General features: G+C 39.8%; 1 protein-coding gene across 3 annotated transcripts; it reads left to right on the top strand.

Moving 5' to 3' along the window:
- Positions 1–8,335: 8,335 nt before the first annotated feature.
- LOC117485339 (ribonuclease inhibitor-like) lies at positions 8,336–16,473 on the top strand. 3 transcript variants are annotated; one of them, XM_034133848.1, is made up of 9 exons: positions 8,336–8,441; positions 10,967–11,276; positions 11,386–11,559; positions 11,650–11,823; positions 12,407–12,580; positions 13,573–13,746; positions 14,198–14,371; positions 15,998–16,044; positions 16,195–16,473. In XM_034133848.1, exons 2-9 carry the CDS (start codon positions 11,194–11,196, stop codon positions 16,203–16,205), a joined length of 1,011 nt encoding a protein of 336 aa, XP_033989739.1. In that variant the 5' UTR covers positions 8,336–8,441; positions 10,967–11,193; the 3' UTR covers positions 16,206–16,473. The 3 variants fall into 3 exon arrangements, with proteins under 3 accessions (XP_033989739.1, XP_033989741.1, XP_033989740.1); XM_034133849.1 differs by lacking the exon at positions 8,336–8,441 and adding an exon at positions 9,032–9,100; XM_034133850.1 differs by lacking the exon at positions 11,386–11,559.
- Positions 16,474–17,691: the final 1,218 nt, after the last annotated feature.

Consider the following 17,691-nt stretch of genomic DNA (forward strand, 5'->3'; position numbering starts at 1 on the left):
TAAATGTGGAGGAATGTGTGTACAGTATAACAAAATACATCCTTCATAAACGAAACCGGAAACAGAAGTAGGCAAGATCCTCAGCTCGATGATTGGATGGTTAAGCCACAATGCACACTGGGATTTGGTGTTTATGCGATGTGAAATCCGAAAACATTTAAAAAAAATTAAATAATACATTATTCCGAGTGTGCTTGCTTTTGTCTTTGAAAGTCATCACATAACGGCATTGTAATACACGTTTCGGCTGCATTAAATATTACATATCTGCCGTAGTTAACTCTATGTATAGAGCCCTGATGAGAAGACTTCTAGACAAACAGGAACAACTGCCGCCAAAACTGAAAACTTGACGTGGATCTTAAATATATAAGCAATTAAACAACATCTTACATTTCTTTTCACACAATACGTCTCCTTGCAGTATCAACACTAATTCGGCTGACTTTTATATTTGATCCAATTGGTAGATAGGCTGTATTTACACCATAACGGTGCACAGCTGATAGAAAGGCACATCTAGTGGTTAAAGCACGTTAATGAATTTTAATATTTTTATTATTAGATATTAATAGGATCCCTATAAAGTATATTCTTTACTCGTCGTTATTCTCTACTAATAGTTAATTAAAGACTGTATATAATGACTATTTTGCACATCCCATTCAAGATTTCAAGATTTTCTAAGGTTTATTGACATATCATATTATACACAACTACGGTGTCGTTATGCTATGAATGAAAAACTTGGGTCGCAGGTTCCTCAACAGTGCATTACAAGACATCTATCAATATGTGTGTACCTCCACCATTACATTGTCATATTCTGCACATTTCTTATACTATCTACATACATCTTATAAGAGTATAATACATATGTATAATATCAGTTCAAATAAGTGCTTAAACATAGTTAACATTGCAGGAAAGCAATATATTAGACGTTAAGTACTTTGTCAGGCTTAATATTTATCTGTAGATACAAATGTCACTGTGTGTGCTGTGTGCTCTGCATGTGTGACCATCAAAGAGGGTTTCATCCCTCCATATTCATCTTCTATACCCCCAAAGCTTTTTTCTTATTCAGAAGAAGACCTTAACCTAAAGTATTCTTTAATGTTTAAATAAAGCCTTATTAGTTTGTCTGTTTTGCACATCCTCCTATTAATATCTAATAATACAATTATAAAATGCAATAACATGCTTTAACCAGTAGGTGTCCCTTTCTATCAGCTGTGCACCGTTATGGTGTAAATACAGCCTATCTACCAATTGGATCAATACATAGAGTTAACTACGGCAGATATGTCATATTTAATGCAGCCGAAACATGTATTACAATGCCATTATGTGATGACTTTCAAAGAGAAAAGCAAGCACACTCGGAATAATGTATTATTTATTGGGCTGTCAGTCGATTAAAATATTTAATCGCGATTAATCGCATGATTGTCCATAGTTAATCGCGATTAATCGCAAATTAATCGCACATTTTGCATCTGTTCTAAATGTACCTTAGAGGGATATTTTTCAAGTTTTTAATACTCTTATCAACATATGAGTGGACAAATATGCTTTATATGTTTGTTTATTATCATTTGAACAATGACAAATATTCTCATGAATATTAAACACAACAACCTGAACATTACAAATATTCGCCTCAATTCAACCTGGAACCTCTCTCATACAATAATACAATACAAAGTGTGTGTGTGTGTGTGTGTGTGTGTGTGTGTGTGTGTGTGTGTGTGTGTGTGTGTGTGTGTGTGTGTGTGTGTGTGTGTGTGTGTGTGTGTGTGTGTGTGTGTGTGTGTGTGTGTGTGTGTGTGTGTGTGTGTGTGTGTGTGTGTGTGTGTGAATGTGGAGACGATGGATCGTTGGAGCTATGTGCAGCTCAAGGCATATATGCTCGAACGGGAGCTGCCTGGACGCTGCAATCATGTTGCGCGCACTATCCGTGCTGAGTGTGCTGACTTTTCGTACAATGTCCCACTGGCTGGCTACCTGACACAAATTTAAATGTACATTCAAGTATTTCGTGAGGCCTTCTAACATGTTTTTAAATATAACTACGGTTGTAGTTGAAGAGTTTGTAAATTAACATGAACCGAAGCTGTTGCTTGTTGCAATATACAGGCTATGGTTGCTACAGAGGATTGTGGGTAATGTAATGTCTTCGGCCATCCAAAACTCATAGAAAACTACTTGTTTCTCAGAAATTAAGGGGAAAACGTGACAAAAGCATTGTACACACACTATAATATGATATTGTTGCGGAATTGTTCTCAGTACCCTTTTCAAGACGACCATTCAGTGAAAAGACGGACATTATAACGGTGGGGGGTTTGTGTGTCTACAGAAGGTCCAGTTGTGATAGACACGGTTCGCCACTGTCAGAGGTTGATAGGCTAACATAGGTTTGATACTGACTTGTCAATAGCTTTCATAACAAGTCCTCTAACACAGGGAATAATTCAACAGCCACACAGAGCCAAAAGTCCTATGACAGTGATTAGAGAGGTGAGAATAGCTATAATCACCGCTTTCCATTTATGCCATCAAACCAGCCTGTAGGTGAAGTTTCTACCCAGAGTGTTCAGCTAACTCTGAGTGACCTAAGCTCAGCTGAAGCTTTAGTGACAGACATAATAAATATAATTTATCATATCAATATTTGTATTAATAGTTACCCAAAAGAAGAGTGATAAGAGCCCCGCCAATATTTGATTTATAGCTTTAACCTCCTCTGGCACTCCCCTAGGAACGCCTATGCATGCATGTAATCTCTGTCGTCGAAAGAGGCCAACGGTGCATCCCTTTTCTCTCGGGAGGGTTTGAAATTTGGATCTTTAATTTGACCTATCATCACAGGCATAATTAACATCACTGGGGTACATGTACTCAACCAATTACTTGGGAATATCAAAACAAACAGAGTGACGTGAAAACCTGTGTAACCGGTGTCAGAAACCCAGTCAGTGTTAGTGGTGATGCAGTTCCAATAGCTGTCCACTAGATTTTTCCTAAAGTCATCAAAAGTTAGAATATCATAAAGCCTCATTTGCATATTCAAAAATAACATTAATTAATTGTCTTGTCCTGGCTCTTTGTTTGATTTCAGGTGATCCAGGTCTTCAGCTAATGTTGTCAGTGTTTCTCAAGTAGAATGTGCAGCACTTAGATTGTAATCTTCCTTTCCTGTCATCTGGGGAAAATTAAGGAAGTGTCAGAACAGGTCTTAAAAACTGATCAATGTGACTGAGGGACTATTATTTTTCAACACCTAATGTAACGTGCAGGCATTGAGTGAGCAGGGTTCAAATACTGCTATCTGTTACGAAATGGCATTTCTCAATTAGTCCCAAAACAAAGGAATGTCCTTACGTCAGGGGCGGCGCCAGGGGGTAACTTGGAGTTGCTATAGCAACTCCAACAATTGGCCTAGCAACGGCTTAGCAACCCCATTGTTTTGTTATGAAAATGTATCTATATCAGGGGTCATTGTAAGTTAAAGCGCAAACTGTTACTTGGCTAATGTTGTTATAATTCTCAGTATGTGAACACAGATCGAAAATGGAAAGATTTCTCACAAGTCAGCGTAAACGGCCGCGATCTCCAACGGAGCCGGTCCAGCCGGACAACCCTGTGTGTGTGTGTGTTTGTGTGTGTTTGTTTGTGTGTGTGTGTTTGTGTGTGTGTGTGTCTGTCTGTTTGCGGTGTGGTGATGAGGTTAAATGCCACAGCATGCCAGTTGAAACAGTGAACGATCGCTATTGTGTAAGCTTAGGGTGTAATGGTATTATACACACATATTGTAGGAGCACAGAAACAGTGTTCAAATTCTGCTTTTACAAACTTATTTTGGTTGTGCTTACCTTGCAAAGTAATGTTATAAGTGTCAAAGGAATGTTTTAATGTAAATATTAATGATAATATTGTAGCGTGTCCAAGTTAATAGTTATTTCAGTTATCAGATGTGCACAGTTTAGTACATTTGTAAAGTTATTTAGGTAATGTTGTTGGCGGGAGTTAGGGAGAGACCGCCCCTTCCAGGTGTGTGTGTGTGCGTTTTCCGGCGTGTGTGTAGGGAGTACGAGACGGTAGGAGTTGTGTTCGAGTGTGGGGAAAAGTCATAATGAGTGTTATACTATTGATTGGCTCTGTAAGGCGTGGCTGTGGCCGTCAATACCATAAAATAAAGAGAACGTTTTCAACATTGAAGGCTCGTAATCTGTGATCTTGAATAGCGGTGAACGCTATATGAACAGGCTCGTGCTTGGCCCACTGGTATTGTTTGTTTATTTATTTAGAAAATTAACTAGCAACGCTGTGCTGTCATATACAGATGGAGCATCTTATTTCAGACAGTTTGAAACGCGAGGGTCGTGATTGGTCCGTGATTGGTCCGTGATCGGCCCGTGATCGGTTCGTGATGAAGAGCTGGCCCCCAGTCTGACTTGATACCGCCCCCGTGATAAATACATTTAATTATTGTGAAGCCAGCTGCAATGGATCATTGATCCACCAGGGGGTGCAGTGGGGTTCCACACTGGAGCTCATGTGAAATCAACTTTGATACAGTAAGCTGGTTGTACAGTATGTCTGGTACTAATGTATAGCGGATCTTTGTTAAGATCCATATGTCACGGATAGGATCATAGTCTGTGCTAAATAAGACATGTAATCATTTACAAAACATCACCATGTTGTTATTTAACAAAATAATGTTGTTTAGTCGAAAAAAACGAACGAGAGGAAATGCAGCCGGCTCTCCCGATTTGTAATCCTAATTTAATCATCATCTTCACCACGATCATTTATGTTTATGTTCGCCGAATTGACATGAAATCACTGACAAATATGAATATTCTGTATTCAACTTCATTCAAACGATCAGGATCCCTGGGTGTTATTTTTCCCCACAATGACCAAGTCGCTGCAAATTATCCCGTTTATTACATGGCCACATTCTCAACAAAGTAACGACATGACTCCCAATCTTAATTGAAATGCTTTTATGGATTTAGAAAATGTTTTTATTGATTTAAAAAATAGTTGTATTGATTTAAATTGACATGCATGCGCTAAGAGAAATAGTCACTAGACACTTGACACAGTGGCTTTAGGCAAAGCAGAAAAAGAACACTCAAACCGAGAGATGAGTTATTGTTACAACGTGACTTCACTATTATTTAACAACTGTTTTTATTGGGTTCTTTTATTTGGGGTTAAGTATAGGTGAATTGCACTAATGTGGGAAGATCGTGATGTCTCCTCCGATCTGCTTTATGATATTCTTTCTCCCGCTGTGTCGATTGGGGGACCGCCGTGCTCTGTCTTCAATGTTCGACATCGCGTGAAACAGAGGATTTCGACATTCTGTATTCATTGCTTACTTCCTTAAACCTTTTCTCCTCCTTATCTCTTTCATGACTTTTTATTTAATGCTTTATAACAGCTGTAATAGTTCGTTTAGAAATCCTAGAAACACTTTTACGGCAGCTCTCATTTACGGTAACTCCTTCTGAAGTCATAGCTACCCACGTATAATATATAAACAAAGTCTTGGCTTTCAGAATATGAAACTTTTATTTCCAAAATCACACAATAAATACATTTGTGAAGCTTGTAAAGGGAAGATGACAGGCACCTCTCACTCGCAATCTGCTCCTCCGCAGCGCCGCCCCCTCCCTCCGGCTGAAATTATGAATGTACAGTAAGGCATATAGTAATCATAGATAACACGGCAGGGTCCGTTACAGTTTGTTTTCATCTGATTTCAAATAAACAAAGTCTTGGCTTTCAGAATATTAAACTTGTTTCGGCAAATTTAGATGATAAATACAACTATGAAGCTTGTAACGGCATAATTACTTAAGCGGACAACGGAGTAATTTAACATTACAGCAGGCATAACAACAGCCGGTGTTTATTTTATTATTATATATAGTCGTTATTCATTTGTTTTAAAGCTCAATAAGGAAGATTTAAACTTTCACACACGTTGACCGGCGAAAAACTCTGCCCGGTTCCCTCGGCCCCCACCACGTTGAATAAACAGAAGGCTGCTTTTGTGGAGGAAGTTACAGCGCTACGTACAGGCTCGGCCTATGCAGCTTTTTCCAGCGGTATCCATAAATCTCTTAATTTTGACCTCAAAGTGCACCAGATTGATGCATTTAACTTCAATATAAAGAAAAACATCTTCTGTTGTAACAACAATAACATTATAAATAGTAACATAGCTGAACATGGTATTGCACATTTAGCTTTCAGTGTTACTGACCTGAGTTGTTTTTATTACATGAATTAAGGTGACTGAGGCTTTTTAACATAGACTTTTCAGTGTCCCACATACCCACATACCGTTCACCATCCCCCACCCCCCTACTGTATGTTGATTTTTGACTTTGTTTGCCGACATGTAAATATGAATACCTGTTGTACCTTTCCGGGGCTAAGCCCATAGGACGATGCTCTGATGTCATCACCCTCGCACATTTGTCATATGTTTACAAAAAATGATGTTAACACTTTCTCGTTCTTAATATATCCTATATTTAGGGTCGATATGTCTTGAATTTACTTTAAAATAGCAGATCACTGTGACCGGATATAGTTTTTTCGGCTTAGTGAACGTGTGTCTCTCCCTCCGCGGCTCCTCCGTGCAGAGAGTTTGCAGCGGTGTGTGTCAGCAACGTGCAGTCAGGGGAGGCACGGATTGGCCGTCGGGAGAGTCGGGACTTATCCCTGGCCAGCTGTGAGTTCTGGAGAATCACAGAATGGCCGGACGCCAACGGCCCGGTTCGCTTACGGCCGACAACACCCCCCCCCCTTTGACAATTCACGAGCGTCTTACTCTCCCCCCCCCCCCCCCCCCCCCCCCCCCCCCCCCGTCGCACCTACTAACAGAGCCCCCCCACATATCAAATCCCAATTGAACCCCTGGCCTCTGGAGCAGAAATGAAAGAGTTTTAAAAATGTTTACGTTTTGGTACGTTTTTAGGGAAATGTTGTAATATTGCAACGTTGGCCTTAGGTGGGAGCAGAATTTCTGTATTTCTACTCACATTGTCTGAATAAATATATTGAACAACTAAGGGTTAATTTGCAGGATTGATTGCATACTTAGCCCTATATCAGTATATAGCATGAATAATAATCACACATCACTCATATTTGTTATGAATAATCATTTATCATTTATTAAATAGTAAGTCGCTTTGGATAAAAGCATCAGCTAAATGCAATTTATGAAAGCCTCACTCAGGATTTTTTTACCAAGTGTTTTTATTGCTCTTGGGGCATTAAAAACAAGATTTTAACTTTAGTTTTTTATATAATATCTGCATTTTCTCTTGTGAAAAACTAAGTCTTAGTTTGGCCATAGTTATTTAATATATAAAGACTATATATTATTGAATTACAAGATTAGATATACTTCATTTGATCTAAAATATTGATGTGTTCAAATGGTCTTCTAAACAAAACTGAAAGTCAATGAAAAGCTGTCTTCCTGTTTTTGTGAAGGAAGCGCCATCTCCTGGTTAAATCCTGAAATTGAAAATCTGGCAACGCCCTCTTGGAAAATAGTGGGAGGGCTTAACATTCCCAGATACTGGTCTTTGGCAGGTTTTAGGCAGGTAACTGGCAGGTAGTAGGCAGGAAGCAGTAAGCTGGAGTCTGAAATAAGATGCTCCATCTGTAGATCCTGCGAAGTCATCTGCAACTTCAGTCATAATTTAAGGATTTAAAAACACAGATTTTAATTTGTCTCTGCCACCATAAATCCCCTCAAACCATTTTAGAATATGAGGGTGAAATACAAAAAAAATTGGTATTGTAACAGAATAAAATGTAATTTGTTACAGGTTTTTTTAGGTTTGGGATTACACATTTGAGGATGAATATAACTAGGTATTTACCTAACCTATGCAAGTAGTATGGTTGCCTAAACATAACACATGTATGGATATTTCACATGAAAAGCTTTTAAAATGAAGGTACAACGTTTTTACAGGAAGTAGTACATTTGCCATTAAATCAAAATGTGTTTGCAAGCCAAAGCGTGTTTGAAGAAGAGGAAAAATAACATCACCCTAGCAGCCTGAGCATCTTGAGATTCCAGGTTTGTGGCTACGCTGGTTTCATGTCACTCCGATGTGTTTGTACCTGCTGATCTGAAAGGTTTTGTCAATCAGCACCATCTAGTGGAGAGCTAGTAGAACTTCATCACCTCCATCACCTCTCACCTTGACTGGTTCTTCTTCCCGTTGGACCTGTTCTCACGTCACTCTGATGTGTTTGTATACTCTAAAGTTATGAGGGAGTGACGGCGTCCTCAGATCAGATGCAGACAGACACAGGACTGAAGAGGAAGAGATGAGCAGAGTTTCCTCCACACACGCAGCTAAATTGACCAGAAGGGAATTCAGCAGGTGAGAATATGATTTAGATACTTTTTTAGTTTGTAAGTTTGTTAGGTCCATTATTATACATTTGGGGATAGATACAACCAATAAATTACTTGACCTAATTACACTTAATCTGTAAATGTTTGATCATCAGGGTCACTCTGATCACATTGTGCTGTATCACTGTTTAACTGGTCAGAATAAATGTGTCTTGATGCTGATTCTATAAATATATTCCAAAGTATCGTGGAGAATTTGCCTCTGAATTAAAGACAAATGTTTTTAGAAAGACTTCCTTGTAATGGCGACAGTTCTGATTGTAATCTGAGTTCATATCTTCAGTGAAAAATGCAGGGAGTTTCTGATGCGGTCTAAAAACTCAGATCAACATGACTGACATGTTTGTTTGTTTTTTAATGTTTTAAAATTGAAACATAGTAGACGTGATATAATACCTGATATAAATGTAATATAATGTGTCCGATCAGGCACACATGCACGTGATCCACGCTGCTTCATCATGTGTTAGTGCTGAGCTTTATTTCATTAGAGGGTCCGTTAGCACCACCTAGTGGACAGCTGGTAGAACTACATCACCTCTCACTGACTGGGTTTCTGACTGACGAGGAAGAGTTTCCTCCTCATATGAAGCTGTCTCAATTGACCTGAAGGGAATTCAGCAGGTGATAATAAGATAGAGATGCTTTTTTATTTGAGATTATACATTTGTGGATAATTCCAACCAAGAAGTAACCTAACCTGACAAAGTATTTTTGTTTCTTAAAACTCAGTTCATCAGGTGAGAATCCTACCAGATGAATCTGTAGATGTTTGATCATCAGGATCACTTTGATTAAATTGTTCTGTATCACCATTTAAATGGACAGGACTAATGTTTCCTGATGCTGATTCTATAAATCTATTCTGAAGTATTTTGGAGAACGTCTCTCGGAGTTAAAGAATGATTTTAGAAAGACTTCCTTGTAATGGTGCCAGCAGCTTTTGGCAGCAGTTTGATTTTAATCTGAGATATCATCAGCAGTGAAAAATGCAGGCAGTGACTGATCCGGTCCAACAGCTCCGATCAACGTGACTGGAGGCTGTGGCTCAGTGAATAGTGTGATGGACTTCAAATTAGGGGATAGCAAGTTCGAGTCCCACTGCAGTCAGCATGTCGTTGTGTCCCTGGGCAGACACTTCACCCCAAATTGCTCCTGTGGGGATTGGCCACAGTACTAATAATAGTAACAAAGCGACTTACATACATAACTAGTAATAGTAATGTATGTAAGTCGCTTTGGATAAAAGCGTCTAACAAATGACATGTAATGTAACGTGACTGACATGTTTTATAAAAGAAAAAGTTCAACATTGAAGAGTAAACATAGCAGAAGTGATATAACACCTTTGTGGTCTCTCCACATTCACTGCGTGTTTAGGGTCTTCATGCCTTTACTGATACTGCAGTCAGAGACGCTCCAGTGGAGTCTCATGTTAGCTGGACTTTGTATTTGAAACTGTATGATGGAGCATTGAGTTTTCTGATGGGATGTTTGTGATAGCATGAGATATGTTAGTGGAGGGGTCCGTCTTCTGTTCTCAGCGTCTGAACTGCAGCATCGTAACTTAAAATGACAGCAGCACTGATCCAGGTTTTCTGTACCTGTCCAAGTCTGTTTGCTGTCCTTGTCAGAAATAACAGATCGACCAATTAGAATCCAACATTTAGCTTGGCTATGTAACAAAGAGAATGATTTCCTCTCACGCAGTATGTACTTGATACCTGTTTGTTGTCTGAAGTCTCTGCGCTGTGTTCAAGTACAACTATTTTGGCCAAAATGCTGGAAATGCGGGGTTCTGTCAAATGTACATTTGATGTTGGTTTCGTGGGAAATGGATCCCACACTGATCTAGACTTCATTAGAGGGTCCGTTAGCTCCACCTAGTGCACAGCTAGTAGAACTACATCACCTCTCACACTGACTGGGTTTCCGACTGATGAGGAAGAAATGAGCAGAGTTTCCTCCTCACATGAAGGTGTCTGAGTTTACCTGAAGGGAATTCAGCAGGTGAAGATATAATTGAAATGCCTTTTTTATTTGAGATACATATTACCAAGTTGTAACCTAACATGACAACGTAGCTTTGTTTCCTAAAGATCAGTTCATTGATGAGAATCCTACCAGAGGAATCTCTAAATGTTTGATCATCAGGATCACTTTGATTCAATTGTTCTGTATCACTGTTTAACAGTAAAAATGTTTATTGATGCTGATTCTATATATCTATTCGTTTAAGTATTGTGTAGAAATCCCCTTAAGGTTAAAGAAGAATGTTGTAAAAAAAGACTTCCTTGCAATGGTGACAGTTTTTGGCAGCAGTTTGATTGTAATCTGAGTTCTTATCATCTGTGAAAAATGAAGGGAGTGTCAAAACCAGTCAATCAGCTCCGTTTAACATGACTGAGGCGCTTCAATCTTTTTTGTATCTTTTAAAAGTTAACATACCAGGTATGTTATAAAACCTTCTTTGTGTGTCTTCATATTCAGAGACCAATCAACCAACAGTCCAGTACATCAAGAAGAAGACGAATGAAGATCTGTCTCCAGAGAGAAGCATCAACCTGTTCCACTGTCTGAATGAACTGAATGATCGTTCTCTAGTGGAGCAGATCCAACAGTCCCTGAGTTCAGGAAGTCTCTCCACAGATAGTCTCTCTCCTGCTCAGTGGTCAGCTCTGGTCTTCATCTTACTGTCATCAGGAGAAGATCTGGATATGTTTGACCTGAAGAAATATTCTGCTTCAGAGGAGGGTCTTCTGGGGCTGCTGCCAGAGGTCAAAGCCTCCAACAAAGCTGTGTAAGTGGAATGGATGGAGGAATGGATTACGAACATTATCCAACTTGTTTATATGTCATAGATGAGAAATAATATATATATTTTGTATTTATTTTTAAACATCCTTCAGGCTGAGTAGCTGTAACCTGTCAGAGAAAAGCTGTGAAGCTCTGTCCTCAGTCCTCAGCTCCCAGTCCTCTAGTCTCAGAGATCTGGACCTGAGTAACAACGACCTGCAGGATTCAGGAGTGAAGAACCTGTGTGCTGGACTGAAGAGTCCACACTGTGAACTGGAAACTATTAGGTAGGTGTAAAATAGTTTAAAGTAAGGGTCCTCTGAGCTCTCTTTTTCATGTATTACTTGTTTTTTGGTCTGATGAAAATCCTCTTTCAGGCTGAGCGGCTGTAAGCTGTCAGAGAAAAGCTGTGAAGCTCTGTCCAAAGTCCTCAGCTCCAAGCCCTGTAGTCTGAGAGAGCTGGACCTGAGTAACAACGACCTGAAGGATTCAGGAGTGAAGAAGTTGTGTGATGGACTGAAGAGTCCACACTGTGAACTGAAAACTATTAGGTAGGTGTAAAATAGTTTAAAGTGGACCTATCATGCTATATTTGAATAATATAGTGTAGGACCATACCTATATAAGGCATATTTATACTTTTTTTTTTTCAAAATACCAAACAGATCATGCATTTTAGCCATGCCTCATTTCGCTCAATTTGAGCAATGTTAGCTCTGTTTTTGCAAGGGCTGATTCTGTGAGAACAGCACCATTTACAGGCCTGGCATATGTACTACAGCGTCTCCAGCGCTTTCGAACGGCAATGGCCGTGGCTGTCTCCTCCTGATTGGTGGAGTTGGCCCAATAGCCGTAGCGCCACCGTCCTGACGTCAGGACAGTGTTCAAATCTGGATCAGTTTTTATCAGATCCGTTGCAGCCCCTTTTTTAGAGATTTGGGTATGGAGGAAAATAGAGAGGGTTGTGTTTTCTGACACTTGGTGAGTTCCCTGGAACACCGGGGACACATATTCATGTATAAAAGACGTACAAAAGTGCATTTTGCATGATAGGTCCCCTTTAAAGTAAGGGTCCTCTGAGCTCTCTTTTTCATGTATTACTTATTTTTTGGTCTGATGAAAATCCTCTTTCAGGCTGAGCGGCTGTAAGCTGTCAGAGAAAAGCTGTGAAGCTCTGTCCAAAGTCCTCAGTTCCAAGCCCTGTAGTCTGAGAGAGCTGGACCTGAGTAACAACGACCTGAAGGATTCAGGAGTGAAGAACCTGTGTGCTGGACTGAAGAGTCCACACTGTGAACTGGAAACTATTAGGTAGGTGTAAAATAGTTTAACCTGTTAAGCCCTGAGCCTGTTTTTCAGGTCTCAGGCTCGAAAATGACATTCCCAGAACAAATGACCATATCTTCCCTTCTAAAAGGGTTAAATTAATAACGTTTTTTCTCAAAGTAATGATAAACCTGTGAGTTGGATGTATAAAAGTCAGAATCAATATAGATGTTTTTTATTTTAAAGAAAATTCAGATTTTACATAGTAAAAAACTGTAAATTATAGTGTCCGTCCAAAAATTATTTTTTACTTATAGTAAAAACTACCCTTGGATGATGGTAAGGTAGACTAAAAGCTTTAGGAATCCAAAGTACAACATATAATAAGTACCCTGTATCAAGATTGATGCAAAACAAGTGACATTTGACCTTTTTAGACAGGTTTAGCAAAATAAACTCCACCTCTGGGGTGATTTGGGTGGAAATGGGGGTTTTACTGTTTCTCTGGAACCCATTGGTCGATTTTGGTGATTGACATCTCTTTCTGACCATTATAGCCAATAGAATCGAAGGGGAATCTCCCCACTCACACACATGGTACAAAAAAAAGGTGGGGGCTTCGCGCATGCAGTTTTGCATCAGAGCGAACCTATCTCTAGCTCTGACATCTGGAAACGGAAAAGCAGTTTTATTGCTTATGGATTATCAGAAATCATTTCAAAGGGACACAGACACATTAGATTAACCTATGGATTAACTTCAGCAGCGTTTTTATGGTTTTAATGCCATTGAAGAGCACTTTTGACCAGACTATGACACAGGTAAACCATGTTAGCGTTTTTAGCTACCTCGCGCCATATGTTTTGATGTCTGTTTTTGTTTATAAAGTCGCTCATGGAGTGATAATGAGGGTACCCATCGATTCTGTGTCATCTCACGATGTGAAACGATGTGTTGGATGTGCAGAAAAGCTAAATAATAAGGTTTTGTGAGTGAGTTTCGGTGCAGTAATCTGTTAGCATTTTTCGCTCTTTCAGGCTGAGCGTCTGTAAGCTGTCAGAGAGAAGCTGTGAAGCTCTGTCCTCAGTCCTCAGCTCCCAGTCCTCTAGACTGAGAGATCTGGACCTGAGTAACAACGACCTGCAGGATTCAGGAGTGAAGAACCTGTGTGCTGGACTGGGGAGTCCACACTGTAAACTGGAAACTCTCAGGTCAGTATTCTGCAATTTATTTTGAGTTTACCCCTTACGATTGCATTGGATTAATATATTTAATTATTCAAATGACTTATTAAAGAGCCTCTTTGGACTAAGGGGCACCAATATTCAAGGGTTTTTGTGTTTTCACTACTCTAGACTTTCAGGTTAGATGAGAAGATTATTCCTTTTTTCACAGTAATTATTAATGCTGTTCTTAACTATTTATTTAAATGATGCAGCCCCAATGGGACGATATAAAGTTTTCACACGATATATTCCATATCACTCTGAAAAGCATATTGAAATAGGGTGTGTGTGTGTGTGTGTGTGTGTGTGTGTGTGTGTGTGTGTGTGTGTGTGTGTGTGTGTGTGTGTGTGTGTGTGTGTGTGTGTGTGTGTGTGTGTGTGTGTGTGTGTGTGTGTGTGTGTGTGTGTGTGTGTGTGTGTGTGTGTGTGTGTGTAGGCTCTCAGGTTGTCTGGTCACAAACAAAGGCTGTGCTTCTCTGACTTCGGCTCTGGTCTCCAACTCCTCCCATCTGAGAGAGCTGGACCTGAGCTACAACCATCCAGGAGACTCAGGAGAGAAGATGCTGTCTGTTCTACAGAAAGATCCAGACTGGACACTGCACACTCTCAAGTATGGACCGACAGACTGCATGAAGAACTTCTTGTTTCTCTTAATTCTGTCCAGAGAAGCTACAGAGCCTGAGTTAGGAAACGAACTGATGATACTGAAATATTTTAGAAACATCAACAACTTAATTCTCATTTACACAACAAACGCAATGAGAGTGTAGGGATGTTTATCTCTGTGTAGGTCCTGACTGTTCCTGTTGAACCCCATCCCCCCGCCCACGGGCAGAAAAACGCATCATCTGCAGGAAACAGCGTCTGAGGGCATCTTAATATTTAATAAACTATGAATGTTTTATATATCCATGTAACGGGAAGAAACTCAGCTAACTGATCCTTTTTTTTTTTTTTTTGCAAATAAACCTACAAAGCTAACGCTCAGCCTCTGAATTAGCCACGAGCGAAAAAATGCTAACAGCGGTTGCACAGAAAATCAATCATAACACCCTTATTACTTATCGTAGCTGCACATCCAACCCATCACAACACTTGGCGCTAGGTAGCTAAACGGCAATATGGCTTACCTTTGTCGTTGTCAGATCAAAAGTTGTCTTCAATGGCATTAAAACGTTAAAACGCTGCTGAAGGTGAATCCATAGGTTAATCTAATGTGTCTGTGTCACTTTGAAATTATTTCTGATAATCCATAAGCAATAAACCTAGTTTTCCGTTTTCAGATGTCAGAGCGTGAGATAGGTTCGCTCTGGGCAAAACTGCATGCGCGAAGCCCCCACGCCCATTTCCACCCAAATCACCCCAGAGGTGGAGTTTTATTTGCTAAACCTCTCTAAAAAGGTCAAATGTCACTTGTTTTGCATCAATCTTGATACAGGGTACTTATTATATGTTGTACTTTGGATTCCTAAAGCTTTTAGTCTACTAACCCATCATCCAACGGTAGTTTTCACTATAAGTAAAAAAGAATTTTTGGACGGATGTTCAATCTGAATTTTCTTTAAAATAAAAAACATCTATATTGATTCTGACTTTTCTACATCCAACTCACAGGTTTATCATTACTTTGAGAAAAAAGATTATTAATTTTCCCCTTTTAGAAGGGAAGATATGGTCATTTGTTCTGGGAATGTCATTTTCGAGCCTGAGACCTGAAAAACAGGGATGGGGTTCAACAGGTTAAACCTCAACAGTTACTAAATATGTTGATATTTTAATTTAAGCGCAGACACGAATGGCTTCCAGAAGATTCATCCGTAGTGATCCTTTGACCTTCATTCTAGCATCACCAGAAGGTTTAAACCTGTGTAGTTTAGGGACAAATCTCAACAACTTCTGCTAAATTGTGTTAAAATGTGTAACACACATGAGAACACCTGTTCATAAACATAAGATACAATCATGCAGATTCAAACTAGAAACCATCTCGCTGGATCCCTCAATTAGAACGTAACAATGGGGGCCAATGGCCCTTTCGACCTCCTTGCTCCGATTCAACCCATCTTCAAATTAATTTAGACTTTTCAATAATAACATTAAACATCTTTTCACCTTTTAGCGTATTGTAATCTCTGATAACTTAAAAATTATGCCTTAATATGACATTTGAAATGTTGACAGTCCTTTAACTGATTTGTGAAATGTCCTTGATCATTCAGACTGTTTCTTCTTCCAGGTTTGACCATTGTGGAGAGGACAGGTTAAAACCTGACCTGAGGAAATGTAAGTGTGGATTTAGGTTGATTATGATGACAAAACATTCAGTTGAGATATGTATTCATTATTACTGACAAGATTATATATATTATCACATTTATACAAATAAAGGAAAAAGCCTTCAGATAAACTGCTGCTGTGTTTTTCTCTGAACAGCTGATGTGTAGAGAAGCTCTGACTGGTCGCTGTTACTGGGAGGTCGAGTGGAGAGGAATTGTTCTTATATCAGTGACTTACAGAGGCATCAGCAGCAGAGGAGAGAGTGAAGACTGTACGTTTGGAGGGAATGATCAGTCCTGGAGTCTGAGATGCTCTGATAAAGGTTACTCTGTCAGGCACAATAAGACAATAACATACATCTCCTCCTCCTCCTCCTCCTCCCCCTCCTCCCCCTCCTCCTCCTCTTCTCCCTCCTCCTCCTCATCCTCCTCCTCCACCCCCTCCTCTGGTAGAGTAGCAGTGTATCTGGATCATCCTGCTGGCTCTCTCTCCTTCTACAGAGTCTCCTCTGACACACTGATCCACATCCACACCTTCAGAACCACATTCACTGAACCTCTGTATGCTGGGTTTGGGTTCTGGTCACATGACTCCTCAGTGTCTCTGTGTTCTCTGTACGAGGAGACCACTTCCAGTCCTGTTGTAATGTCCCTGGTCTCGGGGGGCATGGACATTACATGAGTGTAGCAAGAGATATCTTCTAGTCGTGTGGTTCAAATGTTGGTGGTGAGGCGGCTACACTTTGGTTGTGCCTTTACGTGGAGGAGCAGCATTTAGTTATAATGCTCCGTATATCTGCAAAAATTGCCTTGTTGATATGTGCTGTATAGATAAACTTTCTTTTACTGGCAGAAATGTTTCTTTTCTTTGTAAAATGGTGAAATGACCTCCTCGGGGCTGAACTTGTTGTGTACAAACTGCTGTGACATATATGCAGTTTAATAAAGCTTTCTTTAGAGCAGCATAATAGCTCCTAATAATCTCTGTAATAATCGTTATTAAATTCAATAAAGATTTGAAGACAAAATAATCTGTCAATGATCTCATGACTAAAGATATTTCTTTTGCATCCAACATTTTTTCTAAAGTGTGTATTGTTAGGGAATAATTTGCTTAGGTATTCAACCTTCGACACAGTTCATAATTTTCTCCTCTCACTGTCTCTTTCCCATGGCATAGGTCTACGGCCTGGGGTATTGCTGCTATCTCTCTTAAGGGGGAGCAGCTTGGGCGCATTGTTGTTGCCAGTCTATGACAGAGCACAAGCTGCCATGAGGTAGTTTACTGTTCAGGGACGTAGGTTCCCTGGCACACATTCTTTTCTATGGACGAGAGCTCTAGTAAGATTCAGGGTCCATTATTGTTTAGTCTCACTGATGAAGAATGTTGATTATTACACTCCGAACTAGTTAAAACCTCGAGCTACAGAAAGAGTTCTTCAGAATTGGTGTGTCAACTCGTGACACACCACCTCTCTTGTCAATTCTCTGGCTGTAACTCGTAATAAACCACCAGTGTTTGCCATCAAAGCTCCAGCTCTCCGCGTGCCTCTCTGAGTCCTGTTTCCAATTGCTTCAGAAGTTTCCCCCACAAATTGGCGTTGTCGGCAGAATACCAACAAATCTTCAGAACTGGTAAGTGTAATTTCAAATC

The sequence above is a fragment of the Trematomus bernacchii genome, unplaced genomic scaffold (assembly GCF_902827165.1).
Source record: "Trematomus bernacchii unplaced genomic scaffold, fTreBer1.1, whole genome shotgun sequence".
In the NCBI taxonomy this organism is placed as follows: Eukaryota; Metazoa; Chordata; class Actinopteri; order Perciformes; family Nototheniidae; genus Trematomus; species Trematomus bernacchii.